At 40.2% G+C, this 15,230-nt stretch overlaps 1 protein-coding gene across 1 annotated transcript in view; it reads left to right on the top strand.

Annotated features, from left to right (window-relative positions):
- LOC139751615 (uncharacterized) overlaps positions 1 to 11,660 on the top strand; it is a 71,020-nt gene extending 59,360 nt beyond the window's left edge. The window contains exon 6 of the mRNA XM_071667232.1: positions 10,819 to 11,660. Within this exon, the coding sequence (XP_071523333.1) occupies positions 10,819 to 10,896 (78 nt within the window). The 3' untranslated portion in view covers positions 10,897 to 11,660. The remainder of the gene's footprint in view (positions 1 to 10,818) is intronic.
- Positions 11,661 to 15,230: the final 3,570 nt, after the last annotated feature.

Below are 15,230 nucleotides of genomic sequence, written 5' to 3'. Positions count from 1 at the left end.
GGAGGGTCATTGGTTCCCTTAATAGATTAATGAAGGGAAGTGTAAGTATGGAAGTGAAGATAGGATTAAGGGACAGCATAGTCCTCCCAACCCTAACCTGTGCAGCTGAAAATGGATGTGGAATGAGGCACAGAGGTCAAGAATCCAGGCTGTAAAAATGAGCTATTTTAGAAGAGAATGTGGTGTGACTAGATGGAATAAAGACAGGAATGAAAGGGTTTGTGAGAGATGTAGTATGGCAAGGAATGCAAATTCTGAAGTGGTAGAATGGGTGAAACATAATACTTTGAGGTGGTTTGAGCATGTGGAAAGAAAACAAGACTGGGAGTTTACAAGGAGAGTGTATGACTACAATTAAAGGGGCTGGTGTGGGTGGAAGACCACTTGCGACATGGGCAAATAGGGTGGAGGAATGCTGGAGGGGGAGAAACAAAGGAAGAATGCATGGAATGGTGTATGCAAGGGAGGCATGTTAAGACAGGGATAAGTGGAGACTCTTTTGGCCGTGACCACCTCTTGATGGGAGTTCCCAGAGGGAATGGGCATCATGAATATAGATAAATAGATAGATAGATAGATAGAATGATTGAGATCAGGTGTTTGCTATAAGAATGTTTGTGAAAAACACTTAGGGGAATAGATGGATTTGTTTGTGGCATTATGGACTTCGAGAAAGTATCCAATAGGGTTGATGGAGATGCCTTGTGGGAGATCTTAAAAAATATAGTGTGGGAGGAATGCTGCTAGAAGCAATGAGAAGTTTTTATTAGAGTTTTAAGGCATGTATACTAGTAGGAAGAGAGGAGAGAGATCAGTTCCAAGTGAAGATTGGTGTGGAGCAGGGGTGTATGATGTCACCATGGTTATTCAATTTGTTTTTGGATGGAGTGATGAGGAAGGTAAATGCAAGAGTTGTAAGGATAGGGGCAGGTATGCAGACTGTGGGGGATGAGATGGCCTGGGAAATGAGTCAGTTGTTGTTTGCTAATGATACAGTACTGGTGGCAGATTCGAGTGAGAAACTGTAGAAGTTGGTGGCCGAGTTTGGAAGAGTGTGTGAAAGGAGAAAGTTAAGTAAACATGAACAAAATCAAGGTTATTAGGTTTAGCAGGGTTGAGAGATAGGTTAGTTGGGGAGAGACAGATTAGTTGGGGGTGTAAGTTTGAAATGAGAAAACTTAGAGGAATTTAGGAGTCTTTGATATCTGGGTGTGGACATGACAGTGAATGGAACCATGGAAAAGGGAGTGTCATATGATGGGTGAGGGGTTGAAAGTCATAGGAGTGCTGAAGAATGTGTGGAAAGTGAAAACATTACCTGGGAGGGCAAAAAAGGGTGTGTTTGAAAAATTAGTAGTCCTAACAATATTATATGGATGCAAAGCATGGGCTATAGATAAGGCTGTTTGGAGGAGGGTTGATGTTTACATGAATTTACATGAGAAGGCAGACAACAGGAGGCTTTATTGGCCTATGTCTGGGTTGTCTGGTAAAAAAAAAAAAAAGAATTTACATTGACTGATATTGAGTAAGATGATAAAAGTTATATGAATCAGAGAGAATGTGAGTATAATTAATTTTAAGAGTAGTTAATACACATTTTGAATATCCACATAACCTAAGAAAATTCACCCTATCTCACCAAGTAGCCCAGATGATGGCAGAACTGTTATTTATATTTATTTTATTTTGCTTTGTCGCTGTCTCCCGCGTTTGCGAGGTAGCGCAAGGAAACAGACGAAAGAAATGGCCCAACCCACCCCCATACACAATGTATACACATACATGTCCACACACGCAAATATACACACCCATACATCTCAATGTACACATATATATACACACACAGACACATACATATATACCCATGCACACAATTCACACTGTCTGCCTTTATTCATTCCCATCGCCACCTCGCCACACATGGAATACCATCCCCCTCCCCCCTCATGTGTGCGAGGTAGCACTAGGAAAAGACAACAAAGGCCCCATTCGTTCACACTCAGTCTCTAGCTGTCGTGTAATAATGCCCGAAACCACAGCTCCCTTTCCACATCCAGGCCCCACACAACTTTCCATGGTTTACCCCAGACGCTTCACATGCCCTGATTCAATCCACTGACAGCACGTCAACCCCGGTATACCACATCGATCCAATTCACTCTATTCCTTGCCCTCCTTTCACCCTCCTGCATGTTCAGGCCCTGATCACACAAAATCTTTTTCACTCCATCTTTCCACCTCCAATTTGGTCTCCCACTTCTCCTCGTTCCCTCCACCTCCGACACATATATCCTCTTGGTCAATCTTTCCTCACTCATTCTCTCCATTTGCCCAAACCATTTCAAAACACCCTCTTCTGCTCTCTCAACCACGCTCTTTTTATTTCCACACATCTCTCTTACCCTTACATTACTTACTCGATCAAACCACCTCACACCACACATTGTTCTCAAACATCTCATTTCCAGCACATCCACCCTCCTGCGCACAACTCTATCCATAGCCCATGCCTCGCAACCATACAACATTGTTGGAACCACTATTCCTTCAAACATACCCATTTTTGCTTTCCGAGATAATGTTCTCGACTTCCACACATTCTTCAAGGCTCCCAGGATTTTCGCCCCCTCCCCCACCCTATGATTCATTTCCGCTTCCATGTTCCAGAACTGTACCAGCATTAAATTTTTCTGCTGCTAGGGGTTGAATGGCCTCTTGTGTATAGTTTGACATCCATCCCCATAATAACGGTGCTTCATCATGATTGTGACTGGTATATATCGACTAGAATGTTGAAAATTATGATTGATCTTGACTGCCAAGGAGGCTAGGTAAGGTTTCACAGGTTCTGATATTTTCCCCGAAGTGTATCACCTATATTTTCCCAACTAACTCCACATCTTTTGCTGTTACCCCACTATTGCCTTATGTAATATCATTCAGTAGAATATAATGCTCCACAGCTGCTTATTGTATCAACAAAACACTGCACTACATTGCAGAATGCAACCACTTGGTATTCAGAGTTAATAGTGCAGAGTCAATTTTGACCATTACTAATATATTATGATGGTTGTCGCAGTGTTTGAGAAACAATATCATCTACAAAATATACTTGATTTTCTCTTCAAATCAGTAGTAGCAATACATGAGCTGAATATCTGCATTGTACTTACATAATTTTCTGATTCGGTAATGTAGTAATCTCTGCTTGGGTAGTTAGGTGGTAATAAAAAGAGTGGTTGAGAGAGCTGAAGAGGGTGTGTTAAAATTATTTGAAAATATGGTGAGTGTGAGTCAGGATGTATGTATCAGAGGTGAAGGGAACAAGGAGAATGGGGATACCAAATTGGAAAAGGAAAGATGGAGTGAAAAAGATTAGTGATTGGGGCCTGAACATGCATGATGGTGAAAGGCAAGCATGGGATACAGTGGAATGGAACGATGTAATATATTGAGATTGATGTGCTGTCAACAGACTGAAACGGGGCATGTGACGCATCCAGGGTAAACTATAGAAAGTTCTGTGGGGTCTTGTTATGGATAGGGAGCTGTAGTTTCTTTCATTACACATGACAGCTAGAGAATGGATGTGAGTGGATATGGCCTTTCTTTGTCTCTTCCTGGTGCTACCTTGCCAGGAACAAGTATGAAAAAATTCTCATTATTATTTATTTATTCATTCAACTTGATCGCTGTTCCCGCGTCAGCAAAGTAGTGCCAGGAAATAGATGAAGAACGGCCCATCCTTTCATATACACATATATCTACATAAATGCCCTCACATATACATATATACACATACACATATTCATACTTGCTTGCCTTCATCCATTCCTGGCTTCACCCTGCCCCACAGGAAACAGCACCACTATCCTCTGTTTCAGTGAAGTAGCACCTAGAAAACAGACAAAAAAGGCCACATTTGTTCACACTTAAGTCTCTAGCTATCATGTGTAATACACTGAAACCACAGCTTCCTATCTACATCCAAACCCCACAGACCTTTCAATGGTTTACCCCAGACGTTTCACATGCCCTGGTTCAGTCCATTGACAGCACATCGACCCCGGCATACCACATCGTTCCAAATCACTCTACTCCTTGCATTCCCCTCACCCTCCTGTATGTTCAGGCCCCGAAGCTCAAAATCTTTTTCACTCCATCCTTCCACCCCCAATTTGGTCTCCTGCTTCTTCTAGTTCCATCCACCTCTGACATATATCCTCTTTGTCAACCTTTCCTCTCTCATTCTCTCCATATGTCCAAACCATTTCAACACACCCTCTTCTGTTCTTTCAATCACACTTTTTATTTCCACACATCTCTCTTACCCTTTTATTACTTACTCGATCAAACCACCTCACACCACATATTGTCCACAAACATTTTATTTCCAACACATCCACCCTCCTCTGAACAACCCTATCTATATTCCATGCCTCGCAACCATATATTATTGTTGGAACTACTATTACTTAAAACATATGCATTTTTGTTTTCCGATATAATGTTCTTTCTTTCCACACGTTATTCATCGCTCCTAGAACCTTAGCTCCCTCCCCACCCTGTGACTCACTTCTGCTTCTGTGGTTCCATTTGCTGCTGAGTCAACTCCCAGATATCGAAAACACTTCCTCCAATTTTTCTCCTTTAAAACTTAATCCCACCTAACTTGTCCCTCAACCTAGCTGTTATTCACACTTAATCTCAATTTTCTCCTTTCACACTTTTCCAAACTCAGTTTTATGATTATTGATAATAAAACTGAGTTTTATTATAATAAATTATAAAGCTACATACAAATCCATCTGTTTTTCTAAGTATTTCTCACATACATTCTTCAAAGCAAACACCTGATCCACACATCCTCTACCACTTCTGAAACCACACTGCTCTTCCCCAATCAGAAGCTAAAACCACAGCTTCCTATCCTTATCCAGGCCTCACAGACCTTTCCATGGTTTTCCCCAGATATTTCAGATACAATGGTTCAGTCCATTGACAGCATGTCGACCCCAGTATACCACATCGATTCAGTTCACTTTATTCTTTGCGCACCTCTCACCCTCTTGTATGTTCTGGCCCCGATCACTCAAAATCTTTTTCACTCCATCCTTCTGCCTCCACTTTGGTCTCCCACTTCTTGTTCCCTCCACCTCTGACACATATTTCCTTTTTGTCAACCTTACCTCACTCATTCTCTCCATATGTCCAAACCATTTCGATACGCCCTCTTCTGCTTTCTCAACTACACTTTTTATTACCAAACATCTCTCTTACCCTTTCATTACTTACTGAATCAAGCCACATCACATCACATATTATCCTCAGACATTTCATATCCAACACATACACCCTCTTCCGTACAACCCTATCCATAGCCCATGCCTTGTAACCATATAATATTGTTGGAACCACTGTTCCTCCAAATATACCCATTTTTGCTCACCGAGATAATGTTTCTCTTTCCACACATTCTTCATCGCTCCCAGAACCTTCACCCCTTCCCCCACCCTGTGACTCGCTTCAGCTTCAATGGTTCCATTCACTGCCAAGTTAACTCCCAGATATCTAAAAGACTTCACTTACTCCAATTTTTCTTCCTTCAAACTTATATCCTGGCTGACTTGTCCCACAACCCTGCTGAACCTGATAACCATGCTCTTATTCACATAAACTCTCAACTTTCTCCTTTCACACACTTTTTCAAACTCAGTCACTAACTTCTGCAGTTTCTCACTTGAATCAGCCACCAGTGCTGTATCATTGGTGAATAACAACTGACTCACTTCCCAGGCCCTCTCATCCCCAACATATTGCATACTCATCGGGGTGGTGTGCAAAGTAAGAGGGTCAGGGAGAATGGTTAGGTTAAGAGAGAAGAGTAGATGAAAGCCTTGCAGATGAAATCTGGCAAGGTGGCAGGGTTGAATGGTATTGTAGTTGAATTTATTAAGAAAGTGGGTGACTGTGTTGTTGATTGGTTGATAAGGATATTCAGTGTATGTAAGGATCATGGTGAAGTACCTGAGAATTGGCGTAATGCATATTTAGTGCCATTGTACAAAAGCAAAGGGGATAAAGGTGAGTGTTCAAACTACAGAGGCATAAGTTTGTTGAGTATTATTGGAAAATTGTATTTATTTATTTATATATTTATTTATTTATTATACTTTGCTGTCTCCCGCGTTAGCAAGATAATGCAAGGGAACAGATGAAAGAATGGCCCAACCCCCCCAACATACACATGTATATACATACACGTCCACACACCCACCTATACATACCTATACATCACAACGTATACATATATATACACACACAGATATATACATATCTACACATGTATGTGTATATATATGTATGTATATGTTGAGATGTATAGGTATGTATATGTGCATGTGTGGACGTGTATGTATATACATGTGTATGTGGGTGGGTTGGGCCATTCTTTCGTCTGTTTCCTTGTGCTACCTCGCTAACGCAGGAGACAGCGACAAAGTATAATAAATGAATATATATATGCTTCTCCCTTATGCTGTCATTCCTGTCTCTGTCTGTTTATTGACATGTTTTTGTTAGCATGATAGCGCAAGAACTATACCTGGTAGAAGCTTTACAAGTACACTATATGCACCTGCTATGATTTTGAATAATTGAAACTTCAGATGAACACCTTATGGATTTGATAAATGAATTGGATTTTGTGGCATCTACTTCGAAAACTTGGGAGGTTCATTAGAAAACAGATTATTCTGTCCTGATGCTATAAATACTGGTATCAACCTTGCATCTGTCTGTTTTGCCATATGTGTGTCTGTAGACTCCTCATTATCTTGGTAACCCTAAAACAGTACATGTTAGACTTCATTCTACACTAGAGTGCCTCTTTTGGAGTTGATAAACTGATTAGATTTTAATGTACATTTCTGTATGAACTTACATGACAGGAGAACATATTTTTTAAGAGTTTTATAACTCAGGAGTCTTGAATAATGGTAACTTTAAAATTATAACATGTATATTTATTGCTTTGTCGCTGTCTCCCGCGTTAGCAAGGTAGCGCAAGGAAACACATGAAAGAATGGCCCAACCCACCCTCATACACATCCACACACAGCACATATACATACCTATACATCTCAAAGTATACATATATATACACACACAGACATATACATATATACTCATGTACATAATTCATACTGTCTGCCTTTATTCATTCCCATCGCCATCCCGCCACACATGGAATAACAACACCCTCCTCCCTTATGTGTGGGAGGTAGCACTAGGAAAAAACCAACAAAAGCCCCATTCGTTCACACTCAGTCTCTAGCTGTCATGTAATAATGCACCGAAACCACAGCTCCCTTTCCACATCCAGGCCCCACAGAACTTTCCAAGGTTTACCCCAGATGCTTCACATGCCCTGGTTCAATCCATTGACAGCACGTCAACCCCATTATACCACATCGTTCCAATTCACTCTATTCCTTGCATGCCTTTCACCCTCCTGCATGTTCAGGCCCGGATCACTCAAAATCTTTTTCACTCCATCTTTCCACCTCCAATTTGGTCTCCCACTTCTCGTCGTTCCCTCCACCTCTGACACATATATCCTCTTGGTCAATCTTTCCTCACTCATTCTCTCCATGGGACCAAACCTGAAATTTCAAAACACCCTCTTCTGCTCTCTCAACCACACTCTTTTTATTACCACACATCTCTCTTACCCTTACATTACTTACTCGATCAAACCACCTCACACCACATATTGTCCTCAAACATCTCATTTCCAGCACATCCACCCTCCTGCGCACAACTCTATCCATAGCCCACGCCTCGCAACCATACAACGTTGTTGGAACCACTATTCCTTGAAACAGCCATTTTTGCTGTCCGAGGTAATGTTCTCGACTTCCACACATTCTTCAAGGCTCCCAGAATTTTCGCCCCCTCCCCCACCCTATGATTCACTTCCGCTTCCATGGTTCCATCTGCTGCCAAATCCACTCCCAGATATCTAAAACACTTCACTTCCTCCAGTTTTTCTCCATTCAAACTTACCTCCCAATTTACTTGACCCTCAACCCTACTGTACCTAATAACCTTGCTCTTATTCACATTTACTCTCAAGTTTCTTCTTTCACACACTTTACCAAACTCAGTGACTAGCTTCTGCAGTTTCTCACATGAATCAGCCACCAGCGCTGTATCATCAGCGAACAACAACTGACTCACTTCCCAAGCTCTCTCATCCACAACAGACTGCATACTTGCCCCTCTTTCCGAAACTCTTGCATTCATCTCCCTAACAACCCCATCCATAACCAAATTATACAATCATGGAGACATCACACACCCCTGCCGCAAACCTACATTCACTGAGAACCAATCACTTTCCTCTCTTCCTACACATACACATGCCTTACATCCTTGATAAAAACTTTTCACTGCTTCTAACAACTTGCCTCCCACACCATATTCACATATATATAGAAATAGGCAAAGGCAGTGTTAGTTGATTATACAACCCCAGGACTCCTCTTATGGAATTTCTTCAGCTTTGAGGCTGTGTTCTGTGAAACAGTTAGTTATCATGACAAATTTTTGGAAACTAATGAGCTTATTAGTTTTTTCTTATTCTTAATTTGTTATTTGCTGAACAGAAGAGGTCTTATAAGTTGGAATGATATGCAGGAGGACAAAATGTGTGAGATGGGAACTCTCTGTCTCTCATGAAATACTCCACGGATCCTTATCAAGCTTTTGTAAAACCTAGATTAAAAACCCTTGATATAAGGAATGACAGTGTAAGAGATCAATAGCGGTGTCCCTCAAGGTTTTGTCCTGTCCCCTACACTTTTTCTTTACAATTTCCTCTCCTACACAAATAATCCAATGCACGTATGGTAATGACTCAACATTGCATGCATCCACATCCTTTAATTCTGCTCCCTTTTCTCTCACTCATTCTACATCTTGTCTTGACACATCTTCCTCAATAAACTGGGACAGGATATCTCAGTGGGGCGGACAAAATCTTGTGAAGTTTAATGCCTCCAAGACCCAGTTTCTACCCATCTCTGTGTCAGAAACTCCTCATAACTCGTCTTTCTTTTGACCGTTCTGTAATTCCACCTCGACTCAGTGAACATAGTGGGTATTATTGTAACATCCACTCTTTTTTGGAAGCCTCACATTACAGGAACAGCTAAGTCTGCCTTTAAGAAACTGGGTATCCTGTTTAGATGCCAAAACTTCTCTTCTGAATAGCTGCTCTGTTTACACAAGGGATTGATTCGTCCTTGTATGGAGTACTGCTCTCGCATTTTGGGTGGTTCTAGCTCTGTAAGCTTACTTGACAGAGTTGAGCTGAAAGTGATCAGACTTATAAACTGTCCCTGGCTAACTTGACCCCCTTGTCCTATGCCACAATGTTGGTTCACTTTCCCTCTTCTATAGGTATTACTTTGGTTTCTGTTCCTGACAGCTGTCTACTAATGTGCACCCACCACTAGCTAGACCATGCAATACTCGGCAAGCTGCTGCATAACATGATTATTGTGAGGCCATCAGCAACTCAGGGGTGGGCCATTTTGATACCTGCTTCTTTCCCTACACATCAAAGTTTTGAAAGTTTACCTTCTCATGTTTTCCCCAGTAACTATGACCTAACACATTTCAAAAGACATCTTTCACTTCCTCCGAAATTCGTAAATACTTTTCCTTTTGTTGTCTGTGACTGGAGCCTTCAACTTAAGAAAAAATAAAGAGAGAGCTGACCAAGGTGTGCTGAAATGGTTTGGCCGTATGGAGAGAAAGAGCAAAGAGAGAAGGACTGTATAAGAGAATATGCATGTCAGAAGTGGAGGGAGAGAGGGGGAAGGGGAAACCAAGGAATACCTAGAAAGATGGAGTGACAGAGACTTTGAGTTGTAAGGGCATGAACATGCATGGAATAGAATGTTGTGGTCCTTGGGTTGATACATTGTCAGTGGGCTGAAACAGGGTTTATTAAGTGGTCACAGGAAACCATGGATTGGTCTTTGGGGCTTGACTGTGTTATGGAGGGTCTCTAATTTCAGTATGTTACACATGACTGCTAGATAGTAGATGAGGGTGAACAAGGCTGTTGTTTTCTGTTTGTGCTGCCTTGCTTTGGCAGGAAATGGCAACAAGTATGGGACATTAAGCAGTGCAAGTGCCTCTTGTTTTGGAAGTACTATGACTCATGAATAATCATTGATGGGCACTTCAAATTCATATCTTAGTGTTGAAAGCTACGACTAATATCATAGCATACAAAATTATGCAAACTGATGAGTTTATAGCTATTTTCCATTATATTTAACTTTTGTTATCATAGTCAGTCATATATAATAACTCTGCTAGTGTCCAGTGCTAACCATAGACCTCATGGGCTGTGAAGGCACTGTGTTACTCCTATTACGTAGTGCCCATTAAGTATTCTTCTTATTTTGGCCAACCAAACTATTCACCATTTGTAGCTGAACTACATGTAAGTTTGTATCTGGAGTCTTACTTGATTGATTCCAATTTTGCCTTCCTGCTGTGGTTACATGAGACTGTAGTGTACCATCCTATTCTGAATGCAGGAGACCATATTGTATTGCTGTTCTAAATGCAAGATATTGTTTATTACTAGACAGATATGATAGATCCACAGTATGTTTTGCCTTGGGAATTTTTCAGGTGCAAATGTAGATAATTTTTTATGCAGTGTATTTTTTATGTAAATTTTCTTAACTGGATGCCTGTTAAATCTGACATGTATATTTTCTCTTTCAGTTGCCAGATTTTGTAGATTATACTACTGATGGTAATTCAAGCCATGACGAGTATTTCAACAGCAGTGACACCATATGACTGATATTGTCACATCTTTCATGGCACAACTATAGTTTTTGGAGGCAAGGTATCACAAAGTTTTCTAAGCTTTTTTTCATTAGGATTTTTACTTTTTTGTTATCCTGGCATTTATTTCTGTGAAAACTTTATATGAATGGCTGTATTCATTTTATGTATGTTATAAACATAGACTGTGCATTTTTTCTTCCTAAGGATGTTTGACTTGAATCATATTAAAATGTAATAAGTGACTGCATATTTGATCATATAGAATTATACCTCTGACTGTAAGTTATATTGTGTTATAAAGTTTTTAATTATTTTCCATTTTATTCATGAGTTGAATATTGGTGTTAGGTTTTAATGGTGTATGTGCATTTGTAAGAAATGTACAGAAGATTGCAAAATACTGTTGATCAAAGCATGTAAAAGTTTTTGCATGTTTATAGAGGTATTTGAGTACATATTTTGGTAGACTAAAAAGACAGCAATAAACATGTTTCTGAATTTTGTTGTCGTTGTCACTGGAGTTATAAGAGAAGCATCAGTAAATCAAAGCAACTATGAAAGTTTTTTGTTAGTGTTTGGAAATGTTATTGCAGTCATTATGAATTAGATGTGTATAAAATACTATCATGTTAAGTATATATGAGAAATGGAGCATGATATATTTGAAGGTATTAAGCAAGATAGTTTTGTAGGGGGATAAGGGAGTTGTAGTCAAAGGGACAGGTTTATAGACAGAACAGTACCTGTGAAATACAAGTTTTATAATCATTTGAGGTTTTGTGTTCTTGAGACCTGCTACATATACTGCTCTTGGTAATTTTCTTGCGTAATATATTTTAACCTTTGGATTTTCTATCCCTACATCTTTCAAAGAGCTCTTCATTGTCTGTTCATCATTCTGTTTTAAGAACTTAATGTTCCAAGGTTGTCCAATATAAGGCCTCAAGCCTTCTGTGTAACTAGGCTTTCTTAATTCTGGTATCATCTTTGTTGCTTTCCTCTGGATCTTCTCTGTTAGCACTTGCTTCCTTAGTTTTTAGTGACCACACTTGAAAAGCTTATGTAAGATGTGACCAGCTTGCTAAATATTTCCCTATCCGTAAACCTGAATGCAATTTTAATAATTGTTAGCAGACCCTTTGTCTCCTTAACTATTCTCTTAAGCTGGGACTATGCAACAGGTTAGGGACAAGGTCATTTCTCAAGTCTTTCTTACACAGATTTTTGCAGCTTATTTCCTGCTAGATGATAATCACATTGAGACCTTTCATTGTGACCCATCCTCATTACTTTACATTTACTTGGACGGAACTTAATTACATGAATATCAGACCAAATTGAGATTCTATCTAGATCCTCTTGTGAGTTGATGCAATCCTCATTGCTTTTCTACTTCCTTCATACCTTTGCTTCATCTGTAAACATATTCAGGTAGAAATCCATATCATCTGGCAAGTCATCCAGGTAGATCAAAGAGGTTAATGGTCATAGAACAGAACCTTGCAGAATTCTGAAGGTTACTCCTACATGTGTATGTGTACATGTGCCTGTGAATATGAAGACTATGCAAGGTAAAGATGAAAGATAGCATTTCTGGAGAAGTTTGATAAACTGTATGAAGGGTTTTGAGAATTAAAGAAATGTGGTTGCAATGGGTGATATGAATGCGAAGGTGGGATGAGATGATATTGGCGAGATAATAAATAGGGAGTGCTTGGAGTAAAAGAGAATAGGTATAGATAGAAGTATAGATGGAAGTGGATGAAAAACTGAGAAAAGCCATGCTACATGCTAGAATTGTGAGAGGATTCTTTGGAGACTGACCATTTTGCAGTTCCTGTAGGGGTGAGGATCAGAGAGAAGTGGAGGTATGGTGTAAGGAAGAATGGAGAGATAAAATATTGGCAAGCAAGAAGATAAATCAGAAAAATTGCAGGGAAGAGTACGAAAGGAGGATGACTAAAAGTTTAGAGGGAAGTGCAGTAAATGTAGGGATGCAGTGAGGTGTATGAAATGTAGGATTAGTAGTGGGATACATGGTTGAGATATAGGAACAAAATGGGTAATGTGGAAATGTTTTGTAAAGAGAAGAGATTAGAAATGCTGTGGAAGAGAAGAAAAAGGCATATGGTAGATTGTTCAACAGGAATATACCAGTAGAAATTCAGCAAATGAAACAGGAAGGCTATGAGATGTGTAAGCAGAATGTTAAGAAGCTGTTAGAGGAAAGCAAAGAAAGAGAACAGATGAAAGTTGAGTGAAAAATTTAGGGAAAATAAGAAATTGTACTGGGGGGAAGTAAGGAAGGAGAGATGCTGAATCAAATGGAGAAAGTGAACAGAAGATGGAAACAGTATTTTGAAGAACTGATGGATGTGGGAGAAGGTGACTCAGCAGTTGTAACATGCATGGGTCTTTAGGATGGAAGGAAGGGGATATACGTGTGAGGGCCTATAGCAAAAAGGTAGGTATAAAGGGTGATGGATGATAAGGCTGAAGGTAGGAAAGGTATCTAGATTGGATTGGATTATGACTGAAATGCTGAAGTATGGAGGAGAAAGTGTGATATTGTTGATGCACCTGATATGTAATTTAGCAGTGAAAGACAAGGTTGTGCCTGAGGATTGGGTTAAAGTTATTATTGCTCCTTTATTCAAAGAAAAGATGCTAAGGAAGTTTGTAGCAATTATAGGTTAAGTATACCATGAAACATGTATGCAAGAATGATGATTGATGGAAGTGACTAAGTGCAGAATAAGTGAGGAGCAAGGAGGTTTTAGGAAAGGTAGGGGGATGTAAGGATTAGATTTTTTGGTGTAGATGACTATGGGAAAGTATCTAGCGAAATGTAAAATGTTGTTTGCAGCTTTTATGGATCTGGAGAAAGCATATAAGAGAATTGAGTGGAATGCTTTATGGGATGTGTTAAGGATATATGGGGTATGCAGCTTTTATGGATTTGGAGAAAGCACATAACAGAATTGAGTGGAATGCTTTATGGGATATGTGAAGGATATATGGGGTACTGGGACAACTGTTGGATGGTGTGAAAGTCTTCTATAGAGGAGCAGCTGTGTGGAAGAGCAGATGGAGTGTTAAGCAAAATTTTTGGTATACATGTGGACATGAGACAGGGCTGTGTGATGTCACTGTGGCTTTTAAATATATCTTTTTATTTTACTTTCTATTATTATTTTCTTTTATTATTATTATACTTAACTGCCTTCTCCCGTGTCAACAAGGTAGCGCAAGGAAACAGACAAGGAATGGCCCAACCCACCTACATACACATGTATATACATAAATGCCCACACACGCACATATACATACATATACATTTCATTGTGTACATATATATACATATATTATTTTGCTTTGCTTTGTCGCTGTCTCCCGCGTTAGCGAGGTAGCGCAAGGAAACAGACGAAAGAATGGCCCAACCCGCCCACATACACATGTATATACATACATATACATCTCAATGTACACATATATATACACACACAGACATACATACACATGTACATAATTCATACTGTCTGCCTTTATTTGTTCCCATCACCACCTCGCCACACATGGAATAACAACCCCCTCATGTGTGCGAGGTAGCGCTAGGAAAAACACCAAAGGCCCCATTCGTTCACACTCAGTCTCTAGCTGTCATGTAATAATGCACTGAAACCACAGCTCCCTTTCCACATCCAGGCCCCACACACTTTGCATGGTTTACCCCAGACGCTTCACATGCCCTGGTTCAATCCATTGACAGCACGTCGACCCCGGTATACCACATCGTTCCAATTCACTCTATTCCTTGCACGCCTTTCACCCTCCTGCATGTTCAGGCCCCGATCACTCAAAATCTTTTCACTCCATCTTTCCACCTCCAATTTAGTCTCCCACTTCTCCTTGTTCCCTCCACCTCTGACACATATATCCTCTTGGTCAATCTTTCCCCACTCATTCTCTCCATGTGACCAAACCATTTCAAAACACCCTCTTCTGCTCTCTCAACCACACTCTTTTTATTTCCACACATCTCTCTCACCCTTACTTACTCGATCAAACCACCTCACAGCACATATTGTCCTCAAACATCTCATTTCCAGCACATCCACCCTCCTGCGCACAACTCTATCCATAGCCCACGCCTCGCAACCATACAACATTGTTGGAACCACTATTCCTTCAAACATACCCATTTTTGCTTTCCGAGGTAATGTTCTCGACTTCCAAACATTCTTCAAGGCTCCCAGAATTTTCGCCCCCTCCCCCACCCTATGATTCACTTCCGCTTCCATGGTTCCATCCGCTGCCAGATCCACTCCCAGATATCTAAAACA

This window comes from Panulirus ornatus, chromosome 11, assembly GCF_036320965.1.
Source record: "Panulirus ornatus isolate Po-2019 chromosome 11, ASM3632096v1, whole genome shotgun sequence".
In the NCBI taxonomy this organism is placed as follows: Eukaryota; Metazoa; Arthropoda; class Malacostraca; order Decapoda; family Palinuridae; genus Panulirus; species Panulirus ornatus.
The sequence above is the reverse complement of the archived record's forward strand: the minus strand, read 5'-3'. Positions and strand labels throughout refer to the sequence as shown.